This window comes from Crinia signifera, chromosome 11 (genome assembly GCF_055691185.1).
Source record: "Crinia signifera chromosome 11, ASM5569118v1, whole genome shotgun sequence".
In the NCBI taxonomy this organism is placed as follows: Eukaryota; Metazoa; Chordata; class Amphibia; order Anura; family Myobatrachidae; genus Crinia; species Crinia signifera.
The window spans coordinates 100440821-100455652 of record NC_139227.1 but is presented as its reverse complement, the minus strand read 5'-3'; the positions used below and the strand labels follow the sequence as shown (position 1 = coordinate 100455652).

Here is a 14832-nt window from a genome sequence, read left to right as displayed (position 1 = left end):
TCTCTAGACTAATTTGCTTATGCTTTTCTTCAGCCTCAGCACAACACTTCTCTCTCTCCAACTTCTAGCCTTATCTCTCTCTCCCTCTCTCTCTCTCTCTGTTTCTCTCTCTCTCTCTCTCTCTCTCTCTCACTTGCAATCACAAACACAACTTTGATAAAAAAGCAGCAGAAATTACATAAGGCAGCTTTGACACAATTGACTATCAGTATGCATAATTATGCGTATTCTACAAGTTTATTTATGACATGAAAAACCTAGAACTAATATGCAAGGCTGAGAAAAATAAAAAGTAGCAGACAAATGTAGAAAAGTTGAGGAAAGAGTTTTTAGCATAAAATTCACACCATATGGTGCATATTGGTGTGGTATAATTACCCGACAGTCGGGATTCCGACAGTCATTAGTCAGACGTCGGAATCCCGACTGCACAGCGTGGGGAGCACAATGAAGCCCCTTGCGCGGTCGCCACGCTACGGGCACGGTGGCGAGCTGCGCTCCCTACCTATTTTATTCTCCCTCTATGGGGGTCGTGGACCCCCACGAGGGAGCAGTCGGGATTCTGGCGTCGGAGTAATGACTGTCGGAAACCCGACTGTCGGGGAGCCGTCCGGCACCCGTGCATATGGGATAGGTGTATGAGGAAATATCTATATGTAGGCCCAAGAGGAGAAGGTAGCTGGAGAACATGTACCTTTGGTAGGAGTAGTCACAGGTTCTCTAAGAATTGGATACAGTTGGGTGATGAGAAATACGTTTTGGGCATTGTGGTCAGGGGAGCCACCGTCCGGATGAAACAGAGGATAGCCCTAACTTATTTGACTCAATTGGAGACAAGGTTCTACTAGCATCAGGGCTACATGTGTTCACATGACTTTCCTATCATGTATCATAAATAGACTCTGAGATTCTTGTCCAGTTTAATGCTCTCTAATCCTTCTTTCTGACAAAGAAATGGACATGGGAATTTGCTGTGTTAACCGGAATCCTTTCTCTGTGTAAACGGGTCCACCCAGGTCAAATATTCCAGGACATCGACCCTTGTCATCACCAAGCTTTAAGAACCGGCAATTTTGACCCTGGTTGATTCTTTCACACAGAGAAAGGACCCAGGTTAAGCCAGTTTGCCCTGACAAATTCCTGGGTCCAAATGTTTTCCCCAACACATTCATCTCTTATTTGAAAGTGGAAACTTAGTTAGACTGGAACCTTGTCCATTTTATAAAATCAGAGTCCATGTGATGGCTTCTGTCTTAAAGGAGTATAACATGTGGATTATTATTCATCTCCTGTTTATTGTTTTTCCATATCAACTACTTGTACTCAGACTGTACATGTCCCTAATTAAGTGTATTTATATATTACTACACAGATCCAACCCAACCAGGAAACCTAAACTTTACAGCAGTTGGAGTAAACTTCATCACACTATCTTGGGGATTGCCAACCAATATGACAATCGTGCCATATAATATTAGTTATGGGAATTCTTCAGGCACTTGGACTGTATCAAGTAACACATCAAATATCACCCTTCTCAGTCTGACATCTGGGACTAACTACACCGTTACTGTGGTAACAGTCGGAGCCATGGGGTATCAGAGTTTACCTGTTAGTGCATCTTTGTATACTAGTAAGTATTTCTCCTGTATAGAAACATAGAATTTGATGGCATAAGAACCATTTGGCCCATCTAGTCTGCCCCTTTTTTTACCCATAGGGTAATCTCAACCCTTTTTAATCCTTATTTCTTTGTAAGGATATTCATATGCCTATCCCAAGCATGTTTAAATTGTTCTACTGTCTAAGCCTCTACCACCTCTGATGGGAGGTTATTCCACTTAACATCTACCCTTTCTGTGAAGTAATTCTTTCTAACATTTCCCCTGAACCTACCAACCTCCAGTTTCAGTGCATGTCCTCGTGTTCTATTACTTCTTTCCTTTTATGAAAATTTCCCTCCTGCACAATGTTAAAACCCTTGATATATTTGAAGATTCCTATCATGTCCCCCTTTCCCTTCTCTGCTCCAAACTATACATGTTAAGATCTTTTAGTCTTTCCAGGTATGTTTTGTGATGTAGGCCATGCACCGTTTTAGTTGCCCTTCTTTGTACACTCTCTAATGTATTTATATCCTTCTGAAGATATGGTCTCCAGAACTGGACACAGTATTCCAGATGAGGCCGTACCAATGACCTATAAAGTGGCATTACTACGTCTTTTTTTCTGCTACTGTTTCCTCTCCCTATGCAACCAAGCATCTGACTTGCCTTCCTCATTGCTTTGCTACATTGCTTTCCTGCCTTTAAGTCACTTCAAATAGTGACTCCTAGATCTCTTTCCTCCTCAGTAGTTTCCATTATAGTACCCTTGATACTATATTGAGCCTTTGGGTTTTTGAGTATGTTAGCTACAATTGTCCATTTTCCTACGATGTATGATATAGCTGGTAACAAGCTGTCAGTTTAGTGTCCTGTACTAAGAATTCTGCATTAGTACTGTAATATTAGATGTACTGTATATATCCTTCATGTAACCTCTGTGCTCTATGACCCTGTGTTATATCTTCCATAATAGAACCAATGCCAGTGACCTCACTGATAAATAATTCCTCTTCCATGGTCTCTGTGCCTCTGTCCTGGAGCAGACCGGCTGAGTATAAGAGTACTTACACCTACAGAGTGCAGACAAATGTCACATTGTCAGCTACAATAATATCTAATACAATAGTGAGAAATGAGTCAGTTACAATAATGAATCTAACACCAGGAGAAACCTATACATTCATGGTATATACAAGAGCTGGAGATAATGTCACTGAGTCTGACCCTGTGTCACTAACTACCTGCACAGGTGAGTACAGGAAGACTGTAAGTTGTATGTGTATCAGTGAGAACTGTTGATTTATAGCTATAATATTGATCTACATAGTCATATATATTTATAATACTGACATATATAGTGATTTATGAGATAATTGTTTTGGAACATTATTAATAAAATATATTGAGGTCACTGACTTAAAAGTACCTGTATAGGATAACATGTGATTTCATTCCCCTTTAGTCCCCGGACTGGCTATCAACATTACGCTCAACAATTACATGTTGGTTAATGTTCTTGGAGTCTCGTGGACGACACCAGTGGGGAAAGTGGATCATTATCAAGTCTTTCTAACAGGAGACATAAATATCACAGCACAAACTAATGCTACACAATGGAATATAACAGGGCTGTTACCAGGCAGAGAATATACAGTCACTGTACAGACAGTTAGTGGTAACTGCAGCCAGACATCCGCTCCAGTGATAGGGGCCACATGTGAGTATGATTGAGTCATGTGACTATTTCTACAGCAATCCGTGAACACAGAAATGACAAATACTGTATACTCCTTTCTGTTTCTCCAGAGTCATCCCCTTCTCTGTCTCATCACCATCCAGCTGCATAACCATTTTTGTCTCTCCAGCCTCACCCCCCTTTTTTGTCTCTGCACTCTCCAGCTTCATTTCTGTCTCTCAAGTCCATCTAGCTCTCTATTTCTTCATTTTCATTTCTCTATCTGTCTCTTCGGACTCACCGCCCTCTTTGTTCACCCTCCAACATTATCTCTCTTGCTATCTCTCCAGTCTCATCACCTTCACCATCTCTCTACCCCCCAGGTTTTTCCCCCTCTTGTCATTCCTTATTTTGTCTCTATAAACTCTTTACTCTCTAGCTCCATCTTTCTCTATATTTCCAGCTTGATCCCTCTCTTTCTCTCCTCCCTCCAGCCACATCTCTCCCTGTCTCTTCAGCCTCATCTCCCTCTTTTTCTTCAGCCTCACCCCCTCTGTGCCTCTCAAGCCTCATTCCCCTCACCATCTCTCCAACTTCCAGCTCCATTTCTCGCTCTATCTCTTCTGCTTCATTTCTCTCTATCTCTCCAATCATATCCCTTTCTTTTTCTCTCCAACTTCCAGCCACATCTCTCTCTGTCTCTCCAGTCTCATCTCCAACTTCCAGCCAATCTCTCTCTGTCTCTCCAGTCTCATCTCCAACTTCCAGCCACATCTCTCTCTGTCACTCCAGTCTCTCTCTGTTTCTTTAGCGTCACCCTATCTCTGCCTTCCAGCCTTGTATCCCTAACCATCTCTCCACCATCCAGCCCCATTGCTCTTTCTATTTCTCTAGACTAATTTGCTTATGCTTTTCTTCAGCCTCAGCACAACACTTCTCTCTCTCCAACTTCTAGCCTCATCTCTCTCTCTCTCTCTGTTTCTCTCTCTCTCTCTCTCTGTATCTCTCTCTCTCTCTCACTTGCAATCACAAACACAACTTTAATAAAAAAGCAGCAGAAATTACATAAGGCAGCTTCAATACAATTGACTATCAGTATGCATAATTATGCATATTGTACAAGTTTATTTATGACATGAAAAACCTAGAACTAATATGCAAGGCTGAGAAAAATAAAAAGTAGCAGACAAATGTAGAAAAGTTGAGGAAAGAGTTTTTAGCATGAAATTCACACCATATGGAGCAGGATCCGATATGTAATGCTGGCGGTCGGAATCCCGACCGCCGAAATCCCGACATGGGGGGGGACGTGGAGCGCCCCCCCCTTGCGGGCTCGCTGCGCTCGCCACGCAGCGGGCCCGGTGCCTCGCTACGCTCGGCACGCTATTTTATTCTCCCTCTATGGGTGTCGTGGACACCCACGGAGGGAGAAAGTTTTGGGATTTCGGCGGTCGGGATTCCAGTGTCGGGATTCCGACCGCCGGGATCCCGACCGCCGGAAAATTGACTGCATCCCGTGCATATTGGTGTGGTATAATTACCCGACAGTCAGGATTCCGACAGTCATTAGTCAGACGTCTGAATCCCGACTGCACAGTGTGGGGAGCACAATGAAGACTCTTGCGCGCTCGCCACGCTGTGGGCACGGTGGCGAGCTGCGCTCCCTACCTATTTTATTCTCCCTCCATGGGGGTCATGGACCCCCACGAGGGAGCAGTCGGGATTCTGGCGTCGGAGTAATGACTGTCGGAATCCCGACTGTCGGGGAGCCTTCCGGCACCCGTGCATATGGGATAGGTGTATGAGGAAATATCTATATGTAGGCCCAAGAGGAGAAGGTAGCTGGAGAACATGTACCTTTGGTAGGAGTAGTCACAGGTTCTCTAAGAATTGGATACAGTTGGGTGATGAGAAATACGTTTTGGGCATTGTGGTCAGCGGAGTTACCGGCCGGATGAAACAGAGGATAGCCCTAACTTTTTTGCCTCAACTGGAGTCAAGGTTCTACTAGCATCAGGGCTACATGTGCTCACATAACTTTCCTATCATGTACCATAAATAGACTCTGAGGTTCTTGTCCATTTTAATGCTCTCTAATCCTTCTTTCTGACAAAGAAAAGGACATGGGAATTTGCTGTGTTAACCCGGATCCTTTCTCTGTGTAAACAGGTGCACCCAGGTCAAATATTCCAGGACATCGACCCTTGTCATGACCAAGCTTTAAGCAGCGGCAATTTTGACCCTGGTTGATTCTTTCACACAGAGAAAGGAACCAGCTTAAGCCAGTTTGCCCTGGCAAATTCCTGGGTCTGAATGTTTTCCCCAACACATTCATCTCTTGTGTGAAAGTGGAAACTTAGTTATACTGGAACCTTGCCCATTTTATAAAATCAGAGTCCATGTGATGGCTTCTGTCTTACAGGAGTATAACATGTGGATTATTATTCATCTCCTGTTTCTTGTTATTCCATATCAACTACTTGTACTCAGACTGTACATGTCCTTAATAAAGTGTATTTCTATGTTACTACACAGATCCAACCCAACCAGGAAACCTAAACTTTACAGCAGTTGGAGTAACCTTCATCACACTATCTTGGGGATTGCCAACCAATATGACAATCGTGTCATATAATATAACTTATGGGGATTCTTCAGGCACTTGGACTGTATCAACTAACACATCAAATATCACCCTTCTCAGTCTGACATCTGGGACTAACTACACCGTTACTGTGGTAACAGTCGGAGCCCTGGGGTATCAGAGTTTACCTGTTAGTGCATCTGTGTATACTAGTAAGTATCTTCATGTATGTTAGCTACAATTGTCCATTTTCCTACGATGTATGATATAGCTGGTAACAAGCTGTCAGTTTAGTGTCCTGTAGTAATGATGCTGCATTAGTACTGTAATATTAGATGTACTGTATATATCCTTCATGTAACCTCTGTGCTCTCTGACCCTGTGTTATATCTTCCATAATAGAACCAATGCCGGTGACCTCACTGATAAATAATTCCTCTTCCATGGTCTCTGTGCCTCTGTCCTGGAGCAGACCCGCTGAGTATAAGAGTACTTACACCTACAGAGTGCAGACAGGTGTCACATCGTCATCTACAATAATATCTAATACAATAGTGACAAATGAGTCAGTTACAATAATGAATCTAACACCAGGAGAAACATATACATTCATGGTATATACAAGAGCTGGAGATCATGTCACTGAGTCTGACCCTGTGTCACTAACTACCTGCACAGGTGAGTAAATGTTCCATTTCCAGAGGAGTGTTGCGGTTGTGTGGGAGATGTGTTTTGGGACTGTCAGAGGAGTGTTGTGGGAATGTCGGAGGGTTGTTGTGAGACTGTCAGAGGAGTGTTACGGGACTGTCGAAGGGGTGTTGCGAGAATGTTGGTGGTGTATTGTGGGTCTGTCAGAGGAGTGTTGCCGAGAGTCGGAGGGGTGTTGTGAGAGTGTTGGTGGTGTAATGTGGGACTGTCAGGAGTGTTGCGGGAGTATCAGAGGAGTGTTGCGGGAGTATCAGAGGGGTTTTGTGGGAGTGGCAGAGGTATGTTGTTAGACGTTCAGAGGAGGGTTGGGGGAGTATCAGAGGAGTGTTTTCGGGGGAGTTGGAGGGGTGTTGTGAGAGTGTCGATGGTGTGTTGTGGGAGGAGATTTGCAGGAGTTTTAGTGGAGTGTTGCAGGAGTATCAGAGGAGTTGCGTGAGTGTCAGAGGGGGGGTTGTGGGAGTGTCAGAGGCATGTTGTGGGACATTCAAAGTTGTAGAACTGTCTGAGGTGTGTTGCAGGACTGTCGGAGGTGTGTTGCGGGACTGTTGGAGGTGTGTTGCGGGAGTAACAGAGGAGTGTTGCCGGACTGTTGGAGGGGTGTTTTGGGAGTTTTGGTGGTTTATTTTGGTATCAGAGGAGTGTTGGGGGAGCATCAGAGGAGTGTTGTGGGATGTTCAGATGGGGGTTGTGGGAGTGTTGGGGTTGTTGGAGTGTCAAAGGCATGATGCAGGAGTAACAGAGAAGTGTTGTGGGACTGTTGGAGGGGTGTTGTGGGAGTTTTGGTGGTTTATTGAGGTATCAGAGGAGTGTTGTGGGAGTTTCGGAGGTGTGTTGCGGAACTGTAGGAGCTGTGATGCGGGACTGTCGGAGGAGAGTTGCAGGAGTATTGCGTGAGTGTCAGGGGGGTTTGCACAAGTGTTGGAGGCGTGTTGTGGGACCTTCAGAGGAGTGTAGGGGGAGTATCAGAGGAGTGTTGTGGGAGCATCGGAGGTGTGTTGCGGGACTGTCGGAGGTGAGTTGCGGGAGTATCGGTGGAGTGTTGTGTAAGTGTAATAACCAGCACATGTGGTAATGTTATACATGTATATATAGTAAATACCGTAAGTTAATGAACTATGGTCCCTCATAGAGGGAATAAAATATTAGAAACCAGAGACCTTTTTACAGAAAAGTATGTGAGTGTCATCAGAGACTGTTAGGTGAACTGAAATGCCCCTCACTTTAGGCATCTTGGACTAGTCTGTTTGCTTAGTCCATGCGAAGGAATCACGGACTGAACCAACGGTAAGCGCTTGAGGCTGAGAGGGGGAGGAGAGTGCTGTGACGCAGTTAGGCCCTCATGGCTGTCAGTGGAGTGGAGCCCCGGAGGTGTGCTGACGAATAGCAGCATCAGTTAACCCAGCGGTGAGCAGTCGTACCCCTACCCCTGCCTCCATCCCCCTGGCTAGTGAGCTGTCTATAGAAGTTAGCAATTGCAATACAGTGAGGTGTTGGTGAGATTTGCCCAGCATAAGAAGAGCCGGAGTATAAGTACTATTCCAAATAAAGTAGCCAAAGATTTATAGTGCAAAACGTATAGTCTTGAGACCCTGCATAAGGAGATAGCAAAGTATAAATTGCCAGTCGCAGAACTACAAGTGTCACGCAAAACAGTTGAGAGGCTGGAATCCTAGAGAGGAGCACCTTTATACAGTTCACAGTTCCATAAATATTGCAAAGAGGCAAAATAGATAGAGATAGTGATGAAGCAGTGGAATAAAGAAAGAAGAACTTTGCTAAGGATGTTATACAGTTAGATATTTATTCTACCTATAAAGGAAAGCATTTAGTGATGATTGACAAAACACTTGCCTGCAAGGAAAAGGGTTTTATACTTCAGGGTCTTCTCAGCTTCTGCAAAAAAAAGTCAGACAAAGTAAAGCAAAGTCTTGTTCAAAGTGTGGGATTACAAACTGGAAACAATAGGTTAATATTCCTTCTGTTGTAACCAACAAAGACTAGGAACTCGACATATTATAGGATAAGATAATCCATTGTTGCAAGAGTAGTTCTACCTTAAGGAAAGAATCGAGAGGAGCAGTGCACAGTGTATACTCAGAACTTTGCGAGTTAATAGGATAGACTGTTACAAAATCTTTTGGGACTCAATTTATGCTGTTAGCAGAAGAGTGAAATATGCGTTTTAAAGTGGCAATGCCGACTACAGTATATTAGTTGTAAATGTGTATTGTAATTGAGACGTTAGATGTATGCAAGTGAATTTTTGTCATATTCACTGTGGGTTAACTATTGTTATTAGCTATTTGATCTATAAAAATTCTAATGTATTGCTAGAAAATGGTAAATTTAATTTAATTTGTTTTATGTTGCAATTTCTTGTTGCATAACCTGTTGAAGTGGAACTATTATATACTTCGCAAATATATAAATTTATTCATAAATAAATACTTCATTATAAACTAAAAACCTGTTTATACTTACCGACAATGGAATAATCCTGGAAGTGGAAGAGGAAAGAAGAAGTATCCTGCAAAATAGAAAGGCAGAGAAACATTAGAATAAAATTCCAGTTTATTACAAGGAATTTTCGTGGCGTCACGAACAGGATACGGATAATTAATTGTGCGCAAGGGGAAAACTAAAAAAAAAAAAAAATGTCTCAGGAACAAGCGTCAGCTTCTGGAGCCCAAGGGGAAGGCATACTTAACGAGAATGTTGCTGGCCCAATGATAATAACTTCACCCATCACAATGCCTTACTATTATGGAGCTCCGTGGATGCCCACATATTCAGGCAAAGTGCGACTATCTGGCACCACCACCTTTAAGGACTTCAAATCCCAGTTACAAGCCATGTTTACCATCCACCCATTGAAGGAGGAGCAGAAGGTCCAAATGCTTATTGGACAGTTAAGGGGTGCTGCCAAGAGGGAAGTCAAGTCATGGCCAGACCAACAAATCAAGACCGTCGATGGGATCTTCCAAAAATTAGTCGCCATGTTTGAATCTCGAACCGTGGCGGCATTGAAGAAACGGCTTTACGCAAGACAGCAATTACCCAATGAGACACTAAGAGACTTTGCGTTGAGTCTCCAGGAGTCACTCAAGACATTACAGGCTTTGGACCCTCGTGAAAATCAACAAGAGAATGAGACATTGACAAATGTATTCGTAGAAGGGGCCAGGTGTAAAGATGTGAGAAAACAACTCCGGATGTATCGATCCCAGAATCCAGGTGCTTCGTTTTTAGAGTTTAAGGAGGCGGTACTGGAAATTTTGGAGGACGAACAGCCGGATGAGGATGAGAGTTCTGAGTCAGACGATATGTATGAGTCAGATGTTCCACAAAAAAAACACACAGTATATAAAACCAACTTGCCAAAGGCCAAAGAGTTTCCTGTCCTCCAACAAGTGCAAGCCCCTGTTCAACCCGACAGAGTAGGGGTCTTAGAGGGACAAATGACACAGCTTACCAGGAGCCCTGACCTGGTCTGTCAAGAATTGAGAGAACTTAAGCAACACCAGATGCCTAACAAACCGCAAGAGTGGCATTCAGATCGAAGCATGCCGCCTCGAAGATGGGATGTTCCAAGATTTACAGGAAGGCTACCTACGGATCAGTTTGACTCTCAAGGTAGGCCCATTTGCAGGAAGTGCCAGAGGAGTGGACATATTGCTCGCAACTGTCAACAGGAAGCTTTAAACGCGGAGGACCCGAGGCAGGGGACCGACCCTCGGGAGGAGATCAGGCATTAGGTCCATCGTCAGAAGAATGGTGGCCACACTACGTGGGAGAGTGTCTTTCATTAGAAATTTCGATAAGCGGAGTGAAAAACCCTGCGTTATTGGACACGGGCTCTCAAGTGACAACGATCCAATTAGACGAATTTATGAAACACTGGATGAAAGAAGAAATTAACACACCCCCTACTAACTGGATGAATTTAGTGGCAAGTAACGGCCAACCCATCCCATGTAGTGGTTATTGGGAAGCAGAAATAGAAATTGGAAACACCAAGTTACCAGCGCAGGGTTGTTTAATTTCCACTGATAAGAACGAGTATTTCCCACCTGTCATCATTGGGATGAATGTGCTACGCCACTGTCCAGATGAGATTATTTATGCCCTGAAGAACAAGATATCTTCGGTCCCTCCAGATGAAAGGAGAGTTTTACAACAGACCATTCGTTTTATACAAGGCCAAAGAAATTTTGCTAATAAGCTTGGAGAAATAGGAAGAGCCCGGATCGCGGACCGAAGTCCTGTAGTTCTTCAACCAAATTCCGAAACGATGATATGGTGTAAGGCTCGAATGGGGCCAGGTGGGTGCGATTATGAAGCATTGATCGAATCCTGCGATAATGAAGGTCAGAACCCTTTTGTGGTCGCCCGTGCTCTAGTCTCCATACGGCAAGGAAGAGTACCCATACGCATATTGAACCCTCAACCCTATCCGGTTAGGTTGTTCCGATACTGTCCTGTTGCCAAGATCCTGCAAGTAACGTTCCAAGATGTATTAGGAGAAGTATTAACGGTAGCTCAACAGGGGGCAAGCCCAGAGGAGCATGAATCTGAGTCAACTGAATGTTCCTGGTTGAAAGATGTAAAGATTGGTGATGAGGGTACCTCAGAGGAACGAAGGCAAGGAGTGATACAGATCGTGTTGAAAAATAGTGCCGCATTTAGTAAGCATGCATCCGATTTCGGCAGAGCCTTGGGAGCTTGTCACCATATACCCACTGGAACAGCTCATCCTATTAAAGAACGACATCGTCCGTTACCCCCTGCTTTGTACCAGCCGGTAAGAAATATGTTAGAGGAAATGAAAGAGTCCGGAGTGATCAGGGACAGCTGTAGTCCATGGGCGGCACCGTTAGTGATCGTGAAAAAAAAAGATGGAAGTCTTCGGTGTTGTGTCGACTACCGGAAGCTCAATGCTGTGACCCATAAGGATGCCTATCCTTTACCGCGTATTGAGGAGACTTTAACTGCATTAAAGACTGCCAAGTTTTTCTCTACGCTAGATTTAACAAGCGGATACTGGCAAATACCCATGGCCATCGAAGATCAAGAAAAGACCGCATTCACCACCCCAATGGGCCTTTTCGAATGGGACAGAATGCCATTTGGGCTGTGTAATGCACCTGCGACATTCCAACGGGTAATGGAACATTGCCTTGGACACCGAAACTACGAGATGGTTCTCTTGTATTTAGATGACATTATCATCTTCTCTAAGTCGTACTCAGAACATTTACAACATCTCGATGACGTACTCTCCCAGCTGACTAGGTACGGACTCAAATTAAAACCAGCCAAATGTCATCTGCTGAAGCCTCGTGTGCAGTATCTGGGCCATATAGTCAGCGCTGACAGAATCGAGACAGATCCTGAAAAGACCCGTGTTGTTGAAGATTGGCTGATTCCTAAAACCCTTAAAGAAGTTAGGAGTTTCCTAGGGTTTGTAGGATACTACAGGCGATTTATCAAAGGGTTTGCCAAAATCGCTACCCCACTACATGAACTTTTCCGTGGAAAGTCAGGTGCGGATAAGAAGAGCAATATCCCTGTGCGGTGGGTTGATATACATCAGGAAGCTTTTGAACAGTTAAAGTCTTCATTATTGAAAACCCCATTACTGGCTTATCCGGACTATGAGCAGCCCTTTTATGTCAGTACAGATGCTAGCCATCAGGGACTGGGGGCCGTCCTGTACCAGAAAGAAAATGGAAATAATAAAGTAATTTCCTACGCCAGCAGAGGTTTAAGAAAAACTGAGAGAAACAGCAAAAATTACAGTACCTTTAAATTAGAATTTCTTGCGGTAGTTTGGGCAATCACGGAAAAGTTTAAAAATTATTTAGCCGCGGCCAAAGTAATAATAACCACCGATAACAACCCATTGGGCCATCTTCCAACAGCCCACCTGAATGCTCTTGAACAGAGATGGGCATCGAGACTGGCAAACTTTAATTATACTATCCAGTATGGCAGCGGTAAAACAAACAACGCTGCTGATGCTTTATCCCGCTTACCCACGGATGAGTTAATGGAGAAAGAGGATGAATTGGAAGATATAGAGACTCCCCCATTTAGTCGTTCTAGAGTCAGACAGAACGTCATTCAAGTCAACACAACAGAGGAGGATCAGGAGATTCAAGGAATCGATTGGAGTAAAGTTCAAACTCAAAGCTCTATCTTACAAGAAGTCCGGCGTATGATACAGAATGACGTCTGGTTGACCAAGGAACAGAGGAAAACCGCAGATCCAGAGTTAATAAAATTGTTGAGGCATCGTGATAAAATCCTTTTCAGAAAAGGGGTGATGGTTAGGAGCATTGTTGATCCCGGAACGCATCAAAGTCTCCAGCAAATAGTCGTGCCCAGATCACAAGTCGAACATCTGTTGACAGCATATCACAATGAATCTGGACATTTTGGAATGCAGAAAACTGAGGCTGTTTTGAGAAGTAGATATTTCTGGATAGGGTTAAAATCGGACGTAGAAAAGTGGTGCCAGAATTGTGCTGTCTGTTCCAGGAAAAGAAGTACTGGGCCAACACAGAAGGCCCCTTTACATCCTATCACCAGCCAATATCCCCTTGAATTAGTGGCTCTTGATCACGTAAAATTGGATATGAGTTCTCAAGGATATCAATACATGCTCACTATAACCGATCATTACAGCAAGTTTATAGTGGCTGTGCCAGTGAAAGACGTGACCGCGAAGACCACGGCAGCAGTCTTCCTAAATAAGTTTGTTCGCCCTTACGGATATCCGGATCGCATCTTAACGGATCAAGGTGCTGCTTTTGAGTCGCAATTGTTCAAAGAACTCTGTCAACTGTATGAGTGTAAGAAATTAAGGACAACTGCTTATCATCCTCAAACCAACGGATTGTGCGAGAGAGTTAATCAGACCCTGATTGGAATGATCAGAAGTCTTCCAGTTGAAAAAAGATCCAGATGGCCAAGCATCCTTCCAGAGCTCACCTATTTATACAACAATATCGAACATTGTTCTACAGGCTTCACGCCATATTATCTTCTATTTGGCAGAAGGGGCAAACTCCCTAAAGATTTGGAATTGTTACCCGCATTAAATGACTCCTTTCAGCCCGAAACGGATTGGGTTCAAGAACATCAGAATCGGATAAAGATTGCTAGAGATATTGTGACACAAAAGATGGAAGTAGTGCATCAGCGACAAGAACAAAATTATAACGTTGACGCTCAAGCAATCTCCCTACCACTGGGAAGTCGTGTGTGGAAAAGGAAAAATCACCGTTCTGGAAAGTTAGACGACAAATGGGAGGAAGAGCCTTATCAAATTGTTGGGGTCCCAGACACCAACATATTCACGTATCGGATAGAGAGACAAACAGATGGATACACTAGTGTGGTGCATCGAAATCAATTGAAACTGTGCACAACTGAACTGTTACCGTCCACTATGAAAGATGAAAAGGAAAGGGGGATCCGATTCCCTGAAGAAGAGAGGGGTGATCCTCTTACTGACCCCATGGCAATGTTAATGCTTATGACTGGGCCCGTTATTACAGGGACTAGTTGCCCAAGCTTACAAAGTGCATGTAATGGTCGTCATGAACTTGTAAATGATGATATGAATAGCACTGCTTTGTCAAAGATAGACATGTCTGTACCAGAGTTAAGAAGGTCAGAGAGAAGTAGTAAGGGTAATTTACCTTTACGATATAGAGAGTAGCTTTTTATAAAATTGATATGTATCTGTTTGATAAGTTGTAATATTTTATGTAAGAGTGCGTGGGGACACGCAAATTTCTAGGGGGGTTGTATGTAATAACCAGCACATGTGGTAATGTTATACATGTATATATAGTAAATACCGTAAGTTAATGAACTATGGTCCCTCATAGAGGGAATAAAATATTAGAAACCAGAGACCTTTTTACAGAAAAGTATGTGAGTGTCATCAGAGACTGTTAGGTGAACTGAAATGCCCCTCACTTTAGGCATCTTGGACTAGTCTGTTTGCTTAGTCCATGCGAAGGAATCACGGACTGAACTATTTCTCCTGCCACATAGGGGAGAAAATCTCTGAGAACAGTCACTGTGAAGTACTAATAAAGTTGGGGAGCTCATGCCACAAATCCGCATGCAGAGGCATAAAAAAAAGGCAGGGGGCCGTTTGGAGGTGACAGTTGACCAGTTAGAGAGGAGAGAGACTGCAGAGCGGCACAATATAGCTGAAATGGAGAGCTGCTGTGTAAAGCAAA

The 14832-nt window shown here is 43.7% G+C and overlaps 1 protein-coding gene across 1 annotated transcript in view; it reads left to right on the top strand.

Moving 5' to 3' along the window:
* Positions 1-14832, top strand: part of LOC146045115 (receptor-type tyrosine-protein phosphatase beta-like) — a 160551-nt gene that overhangs the window by 101625 nt on the left and 44094 nt on the right. The window contains exons 21-25 of the mRNA XM_083163791.1: positions 1373-1633; positions 2581-2856; positions 3070-3324; positions 5818-6078; positions 6269-6544. Of these exons, the coding sequence (XP_083019917.1) occupies positions 1373-1633; positions 2581-2856; positions 3070-3324; positions 5818-6078; positions 6269-6544 (1329 nt within the window). The remainder of the gene's footprint in view (positions 1-1372; positions 1634-2580; positions 2857-3069; positions 3325-5817; positions 6079-6268; positions 6545-14832) is intronic.